The sequence below is a fragment of the Grammomys surdaster genome, unplaced genomic scaffold, assembly GCF_004785775.1.
Source record: "Grammomys surdaster isolate TR1022 unplaced genomic scaffold, NIH_TR_1.0 126391, whole genome shotgun sequence".
Lineage (NCBI taxonomy): Eukaryota > Metazoa > Chordata > Mammalia > Rodentia > Muridae > Grammomys > Grammomys surdaster.
Window position 1 is genome coordinate 12,552,190 of NW_021621185.1, and position 16,632 is coordinate 12,568,821.

Here is a 16,632-nt window from a genome sequence, read left to right on the forward strand (position 1 = left end):
AGAGGGGATTCCACTGCCAAGATAGATGGCAGGCCTTAAGTGGGCATCCTAGCTTGCAATCCAAGAACTCAAGGCATTGGGGTAGGGAATCTCCATTAGCTGGAGATAAGCCTGCTCTACGTAGAAGCTAGCTGGGGCTACATAGGGAGGCTCTGTTTCCTCTTCCCAAGAATGTGATCAAAACAGTATTATGTCTTCTGTATTTGTGATAGAAACCCCTCATTTATTAAAAAAAATAATACATTATGTTCAGGATTTGATCACCAATCTATTGATCTACATGTAGAGCTTGTTCATGGAATACTTAACACAATTAAAAATGAAATGAGCTAAAATACTACTTAGTTTTCTTTTGACAATGTACTAGCATGGCAATAATGTCATTTTTCAGTGCTTAGAAAATAAAACCTCTAACTTAAACGTTCACCCTTTGAAATGAGCCTGATTTCTTGGTGAAGATGCCTCCTGAGAGGAAGGGGCAAGTCACCGCCCGGCTGAGGCAGACTAAGTCCTCACCGCCCGGCTGGGGCAGACTAAGTCCTCACCGCCCGGCCCGGCTGGGGCAGACCTAAGCCAGAGCATGCATTGCATTATATCTAACCTAACCAAGTTTAGCATTGCCATTTCTTAACTTCTTCTCCTGACTTGAAATTCATTCACATAGGCAGTCTTCATCTTAAACGTGCCTTGCTTTCCAGACTCCTGCTTTAGTCACTGCCAGAACCGAGACTTTCAGGACTTTCATGATCTCTCTCATTCATCCGAAAAGCCTGTAGGGAACATGCTAAAAATGACCCCTCCTGGTTCACATCCCTATAACTTAGACTCACCTAAGGGATGCAGTCATTTCTGCTTTGTTTAATTTATTGATCTATCTATCATAAGTCTGTAAGACTTATGAATTCTGCATGTAAAAAAATCTAATTTATACTTATTGTATGTTCTAGGAGTTCACATGTTCTTTCCTAAAGAACCATTTAGCAAAAATTAAAAAAATGAGTTTTTTTTAGTAGAAAACAATGTTATAATAGTGTAGGATACATGGTCTAGTCTTCCTTAGTAGTTATTGCTAAATTCCAATTGTTTTCACAATTATAAATGCATATGGGAAGACACAGGATTCAGGCAAATCTATGAAGGAGAGAAGTAACTAGAACACAGAGCATCGCTTAAGCACTGCTGCTCTACGGAAGGTCACACTGAGACAAAGGCAATCTCACACGGGCTTTGTATTGTTCTGGCTATTTCTAAACACACAAATCTTAAAATCTTTGCTCTAAAATGACTATAAGCTTATATAGTACAATCTATTCTTCAAAATAAAACTAACAAACAGTTGTGTACTCAAAGCTTATGAGTATTGGGACGTGAGTCTTAATTTACTGGGACACGAGAACTAAGTTCACTGCTTCTAAATATTCTAAGGGTTATTTTAGTCATCTGACATATAATGTAAATAAAGTATGCACATTTTTAAAAAAAATCTGCTACCTGCAGAAACCTGTCTGAATCTCATAAAATGTATCCTGACAAAAAATGTTCACTGTTCTCACAGATGATTTGTGGTCTAAATGAGTACAGTCGGGTGAAAGCCCCATGTAATGAATGGCCCATTACTGCTCATTCTGTGCATAAACTCTGCACAGTAAAAATGATGTAAATTACATCTGCAGAGACAGAAAGAGGGCACCAGACAAATATCAGATTGAGAATGTTGGGATTTATTTTGCTTTTGTTTAATTCCTAACTAAACTCATGAGTCTGTACTCTGGTTCATATTATTACAGCAATATTAACATAAGTAGGTAAATTATTAATGATTGAGATGGTTTCTAATGCAATAGAAAACGTTAAAACAAAGGTTTCTTCATGTGCTAAAGCCAACAAGTCTGTATATGGTGTTGCTTAATGGGAGCCACTGAACAATAGAAGCCCATGGCCACCCAGATCAGAAAATGAGAGAAAGCCAGGCATCAGCTCAGCTGCTGGTACCTCTCCTCCCACCGTGAACTGGGGAAATTTGTTTTAGGTGGACCTGAAACTTTTATACGTTCTGCTTCTGCCTCTCATAGGAAAGAACTAAATATCACCCAAGTTAGCTAAAAGCTGAATGTGTATTTTATAAAGAATGGAGCCTCAAATATAGTAATTGCATGATATTGTTAGCTGCTAGTGTTTTTGTTTTGTTTTGTTTTAATTCAAAGACAGAAATACACCACACAGTGTTTTCTTTTCACTATGTGAGTATTTCAAATGAGGGATGTCTTGGTGTGGTGTTCACTGTATTTCCGCTTCCATCTTTAGCCACCAAAGCTTTCACCGGTCCTTCTCTACACCTCCTGCCTTCATTGGGCACTGGTAATCTTTCCTCTCTGTTCTCTTTATGTACTTCTTGGAAACATCTAATAAGATAGTTTTGGAGGTATTAACAGATAGTGGAGTCTAGACTCCCCATCCTCGGGCCCACCACTTGATGTAAGTTATGAGTTCCAAGCCCAGGCTGCCACAGTAATCATCCAAATCAATTCCTTGATATTGCACACAGAATAAAATCTTGTCTATACTGCCCCAGATAGATAAGCAGTGTAAGACAATGGTGCTAGCAATTCTGCATGGCTTGCCCTTTTCATCCCCTCCCTCCAATACTTATTGGATGTGGAAAGCAATTGTTCCTCTCAGCACCTCAGAGACCTCCTTATAGCACGTGGGTAATGGATGTTTTGGTTAACCAAAGTTAAGCGCTTAAAATAGCTTCCAGCTTCCAGTGAATCCTGTCTACGTGACTAGTGTTGCTACTATTTATATAAGCTGATCTCTGCTTATCTCTCTTTTCTTTTGATCACTCCTGTCAGTGATTTTCCTGTTGCTCACACCAGTTTATCTTTTTAACTTAAGGTCAGATCTTAGGAGGCCAGAGACTCTGAATTCTTATTTCAGTTTGCATGTTGCTTTCTCATAGAGACCTGAACTCCTTCGGCCAAACAAAGCCATTCTCTGGTATGTCATTCTGCTGTACTTTCATCATCATGATTATTTGTCAGTTTATTTCCTGTTGATATACACTTGAATTTTAAGGAAAATAAAAACAATATATGAGTTATCCCTGGACTCCTAGAATAATACTTGATACAGAGAATGCATTCAAGAATATTGTTAGAGAATGGAAGGATGGACAAACGGGTGGATGAGTGGATAGGTGAACATATGGAGAGATGCTTAAACCTTCAGACCTGAAGAATTAATTAAAGTATAACTAAAGAGAACCACAGAGGAAACGCTAAGCAAAAGAAGCATATATGGGGAAAGAGGAAACACAAAATTCTGTGAATGCACAAATTGTTTCAGGAAGTCTGGAGCAAGGGTGTGCAGGAGACACATAAGCTAAGCATGCAGAAGGCAGGAAGCAGGGGCAGATCAGTGAAGCTGGCCATAGACTCTTCAAGTTCTTAGTGAGCCTCCTTGAGTACACTAAAAACTCCAGTAAGAGTTATAGCCTCCTCACTAAATAGGTATAAAACATAAAACTAAGAGAGACAGTGTGTGCTTACTTACCACTTTTCTTTCCATGAACATGGACAGAGATGGTTATGAATACTTACAGACAACAGTTTTTAATTTTCCTACCTTAAAATTCTAGACTTTATGATTTAATTGTGTTTTGGTAGAAGAAAGTCTTGAAAAAGTAGTACAGAAGTAATTAGAATTTTAAATATTCTCAGTGCTCTCAAAGAATCTTGTTACACAGTTCAACTTGGGGACCAGACAGGCTAGCTCATACTACTTGTCACAGCATTTGTAAGGCTGGGTCAGGACACTCGTGAGATGAGGCTACCTAAAGTACATAGCTAAACCCTATCTCAAAATAAGTAATAATAATCTATGAGGTTCCTCAAAGATTTACTTACAAGAGTATTATTTTTGTCTGACTTATTGAAATGCATTTCATTCAGTGATATTATTTTAAGTAACAATCTTTAGCAATGAATAGATTTTTCAAAATGATTCTTCCCTGTAGTAATCCCATAGTATAATTCCATTCCCCAGTCTTCTTTCATATATCAATTTTAAAAGAAGAGAGTTTACTCTACTCACCCTTATGTAGTGCATGGGTCAATAACAAGGTTGAGCAGATCCATAAGAGGCCATTCATATTTATCAACATCTTGTCCTAGAAATGAAGAAAAACAAAGTATACCACAAGTATTTATGGTGGTGGTGGGCTATAAATCACATGTTAATAAGGTACTGGGTGCAATAAAAGAGGAAGTCCTCTGTGGGTTGTAAACACAAGAGGTTTGTAATAGAAGATATCACAAATGTTTTAATTATTAATTTAATCATATCTTGAGACACTAGTTACCAAATAATTCCAAGCCTCATGATGGAGGTGTATTACACATGGTGGTCACAACTCAGGCCGTAGAAAGAACACAAAGGATCCTAGCCTGTGTAAACATGGCAAGGTGCTAGCACTCTCAAAATCTAATTAGAATCAGGAATCTGAATGTGGACAGAATAAGAGAACAATGAAGATGATGCAAAAGAGATGTTGATAGGCCAAGTTTCACATCAGGTTTGAGGTGAGAAGGAACTGTCTGTGGCTCTGGCAGATGTCCGCAGCAGCAAGAATGGGGCCTTCAAAAGGTTGTTGATATGGACACACAAACACTACTGACTGTCCCGCTGGCTGAACAAACAAAACAACTGTACGCTAAAGAGCTGCTAATTACAAAGTGATCAGTTTTAAAGCTCTCAACAGCTTTTAAGTCTCAAGAGTAAACAGTGAAAGAAGATACTCGCACTGAAAGTCAAGAAACACTGACCTTGGCTTAGCTACTAATTTGCTGTGGGCTTTGGGAAAGACATTTAACCATCTGAGTCACAAAATGGGACCTTCCAAGTCTGGATTTGTAGAAACCATCCTGGCAAGGATAAGCGCCAGGGTTTGGAGGTAGGGGAGTTGTTACTGATTGGATTTAAATGTCTCTCAAAGACCCATGCTTTGAAGGTTTGGGCCTCAAGGGAATGTGGGATGCTGATCTCTTCCTTTCTCTGTTTGCCTTTCCTCTGGCTTCCCATGAGCAGCACATTCCATCACATGTTCCCAGGCATGACATGCTACCTGGCCACAGGCCCTCAAACAAGGCCAATCAATCACGCTCCTCAACCTCCAAAACGGTACAGCCAACAGAATCTCTCTCTATATGAGTTGATTGTCTAGGCTTTTTGTTATAGTCTTGGAAGCAAACTCATGGGCATATTATGGTTTGAATAAATTCAAGAATGTTTTGTTATAGCCAAAGATGGCTTCACTGGCTCATACGTAAGCTGGTACTCTAAAGAACTCCCTTTGCCTTCTTTAGAAAACAAATTCTGTATTACCTAGGAAACCTGGACTGGAATAAGTAAATGTTGAAAGAATACAAGTCCAGTTTGTGCTCAACTAAAATTTAATACTTTATGAGAGCTACTCATTTTTCTTTAATAATATTCTGCATTTGGTCTTGCTTTATAAATCGCAAATACATGCTACAATCATATTCAAGCAGAACTATAGAGTACTATAATTTGAGATATTTCCTAAAAAGATATTTTAAACTTAATGTGCCATATATCTCCCTTTTTTCCATCTGTGGGTCAACTGATAATTCAGATAAAAGATGTATTGAGGATTCCTAATTAATCTTGGACTCATCACATAACCACAATAGTGTGCTACTGGACTGCATTAACAACTAACTGGGAGACTCGTAGCGTTTCTGGACTTCTTATGAAGTGGTACAACAATAGGCTATGACTTATAGGTCTTTGACTGTACCTGTGTTTTAATGGCATGACAGCATAGAAATAAGACATTAATTCCATAGGCAAGATGAATATTTAGGTCATAAAATCATATTAAATATGATGTAATCCTTGAATATTAATTTAATCCAGATAGGAAAACTTCTTTTAATCACACTTCTAAATGATACATTCTTTGTTTCTTTAAAGAAAAATTGGTTTCTTTCTTTTTCATTTTTCTTCCTTTGTTTCCCAGGAAAGCTTTATAAAGTATTTTTTTTTATGTCTGGACTATACTGTTAAACAGGTTTGAATTCAAATTCTACATTTCTACTTAAACTCTCAGACTGTAAGTAAATGGATATGCCTGTCTAAAATTTGTTTCTCTACTTATTTAAGGGTGAAATAAATAAGCATTATAGAAACGATTGACAGACCTGACGATAACACACATGAAGTATGCTCATGCACGCCTAAGTAGTCACTACTTAGTGGTTCTTATTAAAATTAATATCTCGGTCTTCCTATGTAGGTTCTAATTCTTGCTTCAGATCACCAATAATAAAAGAATTTGAAGCCCTATATCATACTTTGACTTACCTGTATAGTAGCAGTATATAATTTTAGTTTATAATAAACTGCCATAACTTATTGTTGCTTTAAATGATTACTTTAGAATGTATTTCACTGGCCAGAGAGGTGGCTCAGTGGGGAAAGACACTTGCTCCAAGCCAGATGACCTGAGTTTGATGCTTAGGAACTACTCAGTAGCACAGAACTGACTTTTTCAAGTTGTCCTTTGACTTCACCCATAAACAATAAGTAAATGTAAGAAAATATGCTTTATATCCACTATAAAATAGTAGGTGTCTAGAAGGCAGAGCTACTTACTAATCCCACAATATTTCATGGTGCTAGGTTCAATACCCCTTGAGACAGTTAGTAAACCAAATGCATGATCAATACTTCCACTTTGAAAGATCGGTAAATCATTATGAATGTTAGTATGTCTGTAGGGATAACTGAGATTTGAAATATGTATGTAACAGTCTATTTAAATATAAATATTGGCTAATAATAATATTGGACATTTGTCAATATTCAGAGAGTCAAATATTACAATACCAAAAAAAAAATGGTATGACCCTGACTCTAGAATCTTCTGCATTCTCATATTCTACCCAGGAAAAATTCTCAAAACCCCAACTCTTTAGATACCATGCTTAATCCTTATAAATGTATTTTTATTTATTTTCTAAATTAAGGAGAAAAATCTGTCTTCATGTCTACAGTAAGTATTCTCACCTGCTGAGAGTCTACCATAAAATGTAAAGGAAAGAATGCAGCCAGCACATTAAAAACATAGAGCTAAAATATGTTTTGGATGCCCTGATATGTCATAAAAATATGCTTGAATAAATTACCCCAATGTAAATACAAGATTTCTCAAGTCCCAGATCTCCAACTTCATTAGAAACTGAAGCAGAATATCTAGTGATAGCTCCATATTCCAATCATCCAGTAAGCACACGGAGTCCTCCCAACTTGGGATTTTTGTGATGGAGGTCACTGGAGCTCCAGTTGGCCTCTTCTCTGCTCATGCCTGTTCCTGTCAGCATCTTCTCTACATTCAAACTGAAGGATAATTAGTTATGGCTTGGATAATTATGAAATATGCCAGAGAGCTGTTCTAGATATTGGGTGTCTCAGACCTGTATCTTTATTGTTCCATCATGAGTATATGTGGACATGCATTTCCCTTTTCTTTTTCAGTTTTATGAGATGCTCACCTGTGTTTTTAATTAAGCTGCATCACTTCTTTTCTGCATTTGGTCCCATTAAAATGAGAAAGGTGACCTTCTTTGTTTCTAGCATGCTTCCCACCCCCATCTCTGCTCTGCTGCAGAAAGTCTGCCTTGTATGTGTGGTCTGTTAGTGATAACAAATCTCTGTACACGGAAAGACTGAGGCGATAAGAGAGCCAGAAGTCCCTATATTTAGCCGTATACTTCAGGAAAGTCAAGAATAGGAAAAAGTCAGCAAACAATCAAGGTCCAGCTGACTGCAGCTGTTTAGTTTCCTAGGAGACAAAAGACAAGGTCAACAGAACTTGTATCCCTGTGAAATGTCTGCAGCGAAGAGGGGCACATCACACTAGGGATAGGCTGCCAGAATTGTATTAAACAGAGATTTAGTTTTCTCCCTCATTCTCAGGGAAGCCTCGAGGAGCAAGTGCTAACCTAAGCACAAAGACACAGTGGTTTTGTCTACACCATCCTGCCAATTAGTTGTTCTGAACCACTAGTTATCCTGGATACCTCAATTACAAATCAGATATAGTATGCATTACATGTTATACTGTATTACTTAGTAGTTCATTACTTCAAGAAGAATCTTTGAGAGATGCCTTATGGTTTAGACTTCACAGGAATAACTGTATCACATGGATATGTCACAGTCTACACCTGCATTCTGGAACCAATGCTCAGTTCAGCTTTTTAGTGATGTCCCTTAATATCATTTCTGCCTGTGAACCCTTGCTTCCTTACTCTATCGCCTTCATTTTCTTTTTTCAATTTTCTTATGTATTTAGAAATTACCCATCTCTTTCAGCCAACAAAGATGCCTCAAGAGAGAACCTCTAATATTTTCTTACTTCTCTTCTACAATGCCTAGGACATTCAGCAGCCATTTGTTTGTTGGTAAATAAAAAAAGTAGTTTGCTAAATTATTTCTAAAGAAAATATGAATTTATTTACATTCCCATAATAATTTATAACTTAGGTTCTCTACAACCCAACCAATGTGTTTCACAAACTTTTCCTTGTCTAACTGATGAAAAAAATGATAAAATGTATTGTTGATATTTTGGTAACTTTTTAAAAAAGAGTTATTTTATTTTATTTTATTTTATATATGAGTAGTTTACTTGCACACACATGTGCACTTGGCTGTGTGTGTATGCAGGCACCATATACATACTGGTGTTCAAGGAGGTCAAAAGATGGTATCGGATCCACTGAAACTTGAGTTACAGATGGTTGTGATCCAGCATGATGGTACAGGAAACTGAACCAAAGTCCTCCACAAAAACAAGTGCCCTGAACCACGGAGCCATCTCTCCATCCTCTTAGGAGTATTTTTTTAAAACTATGAACGAAGACAAACTAATTTCCCTCACAAGATTCAAAAGCATATTTTTCTGCCACACCATCGATTTTTAACTTTTCCTAGCTTTCACTAGATTTAATATTTTTAAAAGGCATAATGCATTAATATCTAGTTTTCCATTTCTTCAAGCTTTTTTGTAGACATTTAATTTACTCTTGTAAACTTTATAACGATATCCATTTAATAAATTATGATCCCAGAGGTCCAGCAGTTCCACTTAACTTGCTTTCCCAGCTAGAGCATTTTATACAAACTTTCTGATTACCAATGCAGTGTTTACTCAAGCTTATCTCAGGCCAGGTGGAACCATAACTTAATGGGAGTGTGCTCATGGGAGTGCAGGTGTCTTCAAAGGCCAGAGGTGTCAGATCTCTCTGCAGCTGGAGTTAAAGATGATTGTGGGTAGCTCGGGCATGGAACCAAACTCCAGTGCTCTTCTGGAGCAAACTCCTTACCACTCCACTAAGGATCTCTCCAGCACTGAAAGTGAGTAATTTCTGTTAAGTATTCTATATTTATACCTTTCTGAATATAACATATGTAACAGGTGGATTAAAACTGTTTTAGGTTATAGAATAAACACCTTTAACAAAGATCTTATGTACTGACCACTGAAAGAAAACTATCCCATCACATCCAATTCCAATTTCATGTCAGATTTGATTTTGTGTTCCAGATGTGGTTATAGACATATATATCTACCAAATCTGATTATAAGAAGAAACTGACAAATTTTATTAATAACAAATGGAACTTGGTCAAGACATGTGCCTTTACTCTCCCTTGTTCTGACTCCAAATGTCTGCAACAGGCAGCACATTTTTTCTAGACCAAAGCAAGTAACCTCTAACAATGAGTATTTGTCTGTCCGCTAACTGATTTCTCTAGGTGGGTGGAGGAAATTTTAAAAATCCACCTAGTATAAGGATTCATTCTTTTGCCCCAAAGCAACATGAGTGTCTAGAAGTTCTGCCCTTCTCCTGTCCACACCCCATCTGAAATATAGTCTGTGGATGTTTGTCCATGAATAAAGTCTACAGAAAATGTTTAAACACCACCAGAAAGAAATAAAAGAGCTTAAGTATGTGTATGAGGAAGTCAGTCAGTTGGTCTTTGTGCTTTTAGGGGCTCCGGGATGTCCCATTATTGACCAATCATTAGCCCGAGAGTGTGTAAGCTTAGCAGTGTAAGGAGAGACGGAGCAATGGGGGCATCACCCTCACTAATCATTCATCTTTAGCTTTGAGTTCACTCTTTATATCCTTCCCAAACAGAACGTTACTCGTGTACAGATAGAGGCAGCAGAGAATAGCACAGGGATTTCCCTGTAGTTAGCAATAGCCAAGCGGGGTGTTTGTGGGGGGCGAGGGGGTGAGCCTGATTGCATCAACACCTATAAACCTGAAGAAATTCTTTTCAAACTTTTCTCTCTTTTTTTTTTTAAGGAAGGAAATAAGACTTATGAAGGGGTTTAAATTTTTAAACCACCAAGAAAAAGCAGACTTTGAACTCTTACATAAATTCTAAGTGATGGTCTTTCCACCACCCACAAGAAGATTAAGGGCTGTGGGCTTCCTGCTGAAGGAAGTAATTGCTCAACTGCTTGGGAATCTATTGGAACCCTTTGCAGCAGCATTAGTGGGGACATGCAGATTCAATTTGTCAAGTATTCCTTATTACACTGTGCTCAGAGCTGGAACTCAGAATCTTTGGGACCCCCTCCTTGCTATGTTGCTCTTACAAATAGTAATCCGCTCCACCTCAGAAAACTATCTGATGTTTCCACTAATGTTTTCCTATTAAATCCAAAAGATTCCATTTTAGGCTTTTATGTGAATGTTTTCTGAGTTTGACACAGTTGCCAGACAGTGCTTAGCACAATTTAGGCCATAGCTTTTAGAGAGAAGAGAAAAAAAAAAACCACGAAAATAGACCAATTAAAAACAGAATTTAAGGTGGAAGAGAGGACCATTAAAATCTAGCTCTTCCGAATTAGAAGCTGGAGAATTTAAAGTGAAGATCTTATAGCAGGATCCAGCCTATATCACCAGACCCACCGCAGCGCTCCCCGCCCCCTCCCCGCCCTCCTGCCGCAGCCAACCCAGGTCTTTTATCAGCCATTTGGTCAACTTGTGCTAGACACCCACCCCCTGCCCTGTCTTGACCACTCTAATGATCCCGGTTAATACTCAATTACAACAGCATCAACTTTATCGCTGGCTAAAAGTGGCCTTTGGAATGTAAATGTATTTCAAAACGAATGCATGAAGCAATCGCAAATTTGTCTCATTTTCATGCCAAGAGTTGACTTAGAATAAATCTTCGCTTCTCCTCTTTTTAAATCAAAAACCGAGTACTTGCATATCACCCCCCAAAAAAGCAAGAGAAAAGAATATTTTAACGGCTTTTAACATGAGCGTTTGGTGCCATGTGATTTTAAGTTGGGTCCGCTCGAGCTTCAGCTAGCCTTTTGGAGCTCTAGGAGGCGCGCCAGTCGAGGTCCCACCCGAGTCCAGCCCAGCCCCGCCCCTGTTGGCCGCAGCCGCTGGAGACCTAGGCTAAGCGGCTCGCCCGAGCAGCTGTGCAGCTGTCTGGGAGCCCAGGAAGTCACACCCGTCTCGCGCCCTGAACTGAAGCTCCAGCCCACGTGGCGGATGGAGAACCCCTGCCGCTGAAGGGAGTGCCTAGCAGGGTTCCCTCCTCCAAATCAGGGTGAGCTTAGGGGCGGGTAGGCTAGCCCCGCTCCGGTAGGCGTGGCCGGACCACCTCTGCTTCTGTAGTTCCTTTCCAGGCCAGCACCAGGCAAAGGATGCGCTCACTATCATTTACAGCATAGCCGACACGAAAGTGAGACCAAAATTTTGAAAGGAGTTTTCCCGTCTCGTGGCCATTGTACCCATCTGTTTCGTTTTCTTTCCTTTCTTTTTCCGCCTACCCTCCATTGTCCCATTCTTTCCCAGTAGAAAAACCCCTTTCCTCTGCCTCTAGGCGCCCGCCTTCTCCCCAGTTTCCACGTGCAACGCGTGTTCTGGTGTTGAGGAAGTTGAGTCTTGGATGAGGAGTGGGGGGATTCTTTTACAATAGCCTGGAACAGAGCCCTAGCATTGTGTTCAAGGGCCTTAGTGAAATTTGCCAAAGCAAGTACTTTTATTATTTTTCTTAAAGATGAGCAAATTTCAGGTCAGGAAACCACAAACCTGACTCTGTCGCCTGCGTTGTTAGTCCACCCAGCTGCAGGCGCCGCCCAGAGCGCTGCGGGAAGCCAGGCGGATGGAAGAAAAGAAGCCCGTGTTTTAGGGAAGGTCAAATTCTCTTCTTTTTGTCTCCTCCAAAGCCCAAGATTCAATTCCCAGATTCTGAAGTGGAAAACTATTAGAAGGGATCTCCAGTCCTCTCTTTGAACCAAAGGCTATGAAATGGCTTTCTGGTCCTATTTTCCGCTTATGCTGAATTCCTCCATAAGGGGGAGCCCACGCCTACTACAAAACTCCCTGTTCCTAGACATCTGGGTTCTGCTAGTCCGAAACACCCAACTGCAAGCAGATCTTAAGGAGCGCACCGCCCCCCTTGCTCCTCCCTCTGGGCCTGCCTCCTTGGACAGAGAAGGAAGGGATTTCACACTAGCCATTCATTTGTCAGCCGTGGGGGAGGGGACCCAAAAGCGGAGAGGAGGTAGAAAGGGGAGAGAGAAGACAGAGAAGATGGAGACAGAGAAAGAGACACAAAGATGAGGGGACACAGACAGAGAGTCTCCACTGCGGGTATACTTGAGGCGGTACAGCCTGCAGCCTCGGGGGAGATTTCTTCCCCTTTCCTCAGGATCCCGAGAACACGCAGGATGTGCGGAGGCGAACGTAGTTGGATCCGATAGCAAATAGTTTAGGCTATGACATTATTTTCTTACCACTATTTCTTCTGTCTAACCCCCTGAGCGGTCCACGCCCATTGACACCGAGAACAAACCGAGACAACCGGGATGTCCCGGGTCTGCAAGCACTAGAGAAGTCTCTGCAATGCTCACGCCTACTCAGGGCAGTGGGACTCTCTCGGCCAGGGCGTCCCCGGGGAAACCCGGCACGCACTCTCCTCAAGCACTCCACCAGCCCGTAAAGTTGCTCAACTCAAGTGGAGAATTGGGAGCGGATGAAGATACAGAAGGGAACAGAAGATTGCTGTAATCTGGGCGAGAAGACTGGACCAATTGGTCCCCAACTCGGGTCTCCAGCCACCTTTGTCTGGAGAGTCTCTGGGTCTTGGTTTGCTGGTAAAAATGGGGTGGGGGGGACAAGCCCTCATTTCGCTTACCAGAGCGAGGGGGAAATACTGCACACCCCTCCGGTTCAGGGAAAGCTTTCCCGCCCAGGAGCCTCCCAGACCTCTACCGCGTTCCAACAACCCCACCCCCATCCATTGCGCCTTCCCGGCTGGCTCGGGTGCACCACGCACAGGACAAAAGAACACAGGGGCAACGTGAGAGAGCTTTGACAGCCCCCAAGTCATCAAAGAAACACAATCCCAGGACCCTGCCCAACCCCTGCCAGATAGCCTTCCACGTTGCCTGGGGGTTGGGGGGTGGGGGGAAGGGTCATGTCCGCACAGGTCCCGGGCAGCTAAAGTACCCTGCTGTCTTGTCAAGAGCTACCCAGGGGTGGCTTTCCAAGAACCAGAGATACTGACCACACACCAGGAGCCAGGAAACCAGGTGGTCTGCCCTAAGGTGCTTTCATGGGGCTTGTATCTGGGCAAGTTTGGGGACTCCCCATTCAAACTTTCGCCTCGACCAGTTTAAAGACAACGAAAATCAAGGTGTGAGGAGTCTCTCCCATTCCTCCAACTCAAGATAGGAGGACTTTCCTAGGGTTTCTCTACAAAAATCCTTCCCCCCTATTCCGCTCGTCCTTTTCCTCCACCCCACCCCGGACTTCTTTTGTCTAGATCTTTTTCAGCACCAACGTCTATCTGGATCCCTCTCTTTAGCAAACCTCTTCCAAAGTTACCTTCATGTTTTAAAGTGCGCACATTTTCTTAACTTTGCCGTATAGCTAGTCCTCTTGGCTTTAATTAAAGCCATCTCCCAATTGCAATGTAAGTCTTTCCCCCCTACTAAGCTGGGTGGTTTTCTTTTCCCAACAAGTTTTCCCCCTTTCTTTTAAATGGGGGAACAAAAGAAACGTGATTACCTTGAAAGGCAGCTTACTGCAGTTTGAGGGGGAAATTCACTGCTGAGCTGTGAGAATGGGCTCCGCGTTGCCCGGGAGGATCACATAGGAAGCGCGGCGGCCTGGGGAAGGATGCGGCGAGTGCGGGATAGAGCTGGAGAAGAGGAAGGATGCGCTGCGAGCCGCAGATCCCTGTCCCAGCGCCTGTCCCAGCGCCTGTCCCAGCGCCTGTCCGCAGCACCCAATGCTCGCAGCTGCTGCGCCCGCGCGCCTTGAGTTCTTCACCCAGAAAGGCTCGGGGCAGCTCGCCTGCAAGTTCAAATGCGGGTTGTGACACCCACCGTCATTATATCACTGTACCGTCAGAGCCGAGGAGGAGACTCAGGAAGAAGGAGGAGGGAGAGGAGGAGGGTTCATTCACAGGCTCCTGAAGCGCTCCGCAGCTTCAGCCACTCCAAAGAGCCCAGGCTTGGAAACAGGCGGAGGGGCGGAAAGGAGCTCCCAGAGCCTGCGGTAGGGACCGCCTGCCTCCCTCTCCAGGCACTCCCACCTCTCAGCGTTTCTTCCTGACGAGAAGTACCAATCGGCTGGGGGGAAATTGGTGCTCCTCATTCAGCGACTCAGTACCACCTCGCTGGCTGTGTAGCCTCAAACAACTGCCTTCCCACCCTTACCCACCCCACCCCGTCTTCCCCGCCCTATGCTGCTACTTCTGAATTAGGGGAAAGGAGTACCCAGACTCTGGTGCAGCCGGCAAGCACGGAACAATTAAGTATGGTCAGTTCTTAGGAGCGGACCGGACTCTATAAAATCAGCCAAGAACTTGCGTATAATGTGTTCATGAGACAACGGAGCTTGTTTGTCCCATCAGAAGAGGTGTCAGGCTCAACGCTCCTGCCAACCTGAAAGAGATACTGAGAAAGTGAGATCCCAAGCCCTAGGGAGACTCAAAAGCATTTCGTGGCAGCTCTCCCTAGGGAATTGCCCAATGGGAGATGCGGCATCAGGCCCTACACAAAGACCCTGGCAATAAAGGGCTGGACAGGAAATCCCCCCAGGCAATCCCTTGTCCCATTCAAAGAGAATCCTTTCTCTGACACAAATCCTCATCTTTCCTTAAATGTACTTCACTTCCTCCCTTCTTCCATCCCTCTGTCTTTCACAGGATCTCTTGGAGAATTTTCTGCCTAACTCAGATTTCTTGGACTTAGCAGTCTTTCTATGTTGTCAGAAAATGGAATCTTTCATGTTCGCAATTTTTTTTTCTACTCAGGCTTATCCAGAGATGTAAACAACATCAATATACGGCAGCACACCCTTCACTGAATCACAAAAGACTCCATTAGGGCCTTAAAGAGCAAAGGGTCAAACAGTTAATACAAAGGATTTCTACCCCTCAGAAAAGGGCGACTTTGAATTTTCCGTTACTTTGAAGTCTAGTATGATTTGATGCAGAGAGGACAAAATAAGTTCGCAAGATATCGAAGTAACTCTGGGGTACTGAAACAATTACAAACTTTTCCTCCTACACCAATATGAAAAGATCCTTGTAATTATTGGCTCTGAATGTTTTGCTTAGAAAATTACATCAAGCACAGGGCTTCAGAAACGGTAGTGATTAACGCAGAAAGTTTGTCTTTACTCTGGATACTTCTTTAATTAGATTGGCTGCAACCACAGTTCTAAACTTGTAACCCAGACTCCTCAGCCTGTGGATTCCTTTCCTAAGGTTTGTAGATTCAATATGATCATAGATCTAAAGTGATAAACATGTGGTAGATTTATCAGTACAATTTCATTCTCAGATGTGTATTTCATGTACTCTTTTCCTTATCACTCACAGCAATGAGTGACCTACGCTATGGGCCATTTAGAAATCAGTTTGGCTTGCAGTGACTTATTTAACCTTTATCCAGTGATTATAAGACTATTACTAAAGCTGAGATTTCATCCATTTATTATTTAGAATGAGAGCCACATCAGACTTCAGCCACTGCATTTAACATACCAACACAATCAGGTATGGAAAGTGACTCACTCAAGCTTACACAGACCAGAGATGATTATCACAACACAACTCTTGAATCAACAGGAATTCACTCGGAAAGAAGAAAAGTAAAATATAATGAATTTCCATTGGAATTTATATTCCAAGCATTGGGGTAGGTAGATTTTTCTCGGAAATGTCTCAAGTAGTTATCATTAATCTATTTCTTAAATTCAAGTGAATCTAGTTTGAGTTTTACAGGTAAGTGGTTTGCCCAAGGCTACTTTGTGACGGGTCATTGGCCTAAAAGCTTATCAACCCCTGTTACTCTACTCTGCCTTCAAAATACACATGGATAAACACGTCCACAAAGGAGTAGGGCAGAAGCAACTAGTAATAGACTGATAACTGTTTCCCAGACGTGTTAGTAATCAGTATCTACTGCAAATATCATGTACACATGATGGGACATCATAAAATTTCATTGGTTGAATACACTTTTTATTGTGAGATCTTTTACTTTATCTTGTT

At 41.6% G+C, this 16,632-nt stretch overlaps 1 protein-coding gene across 4 annotated transcripts in view; it reads right to left on the reverse strand.

Annotated features, from left to right (window-relative positions):
* Window positions 1-14,595, reverse strand: part of Vcan (versican) — an 89,126-nt gene extending 74,531 nt beyond the window's left edge. For all 4 annotated transcript variants that reach the window (XM_028760116.1, XM_028760115.1, XM_028760113.1 and 1 more), the window contains exons 1-2: window positions 14,136-14,595; window positions 4,093-4,168 (exon numbers count right to left, since the gene is read on the reverse strand). In XM_028760116.1, the coding sequence (XP_028615949.1) occupies window positions 4,093-4,162 (70 nt within the window). In that variant the 5' untranslated portion in view covers window positions 4,163-4,168; window positions 14,136-14,595. The remainder of the gene's footprint in view (window positions 1-4,092; window positions 4,169-14,135) is intronic.
* Window positions 14,596-16,632: the final 2,037 nt, after the last annotated feature.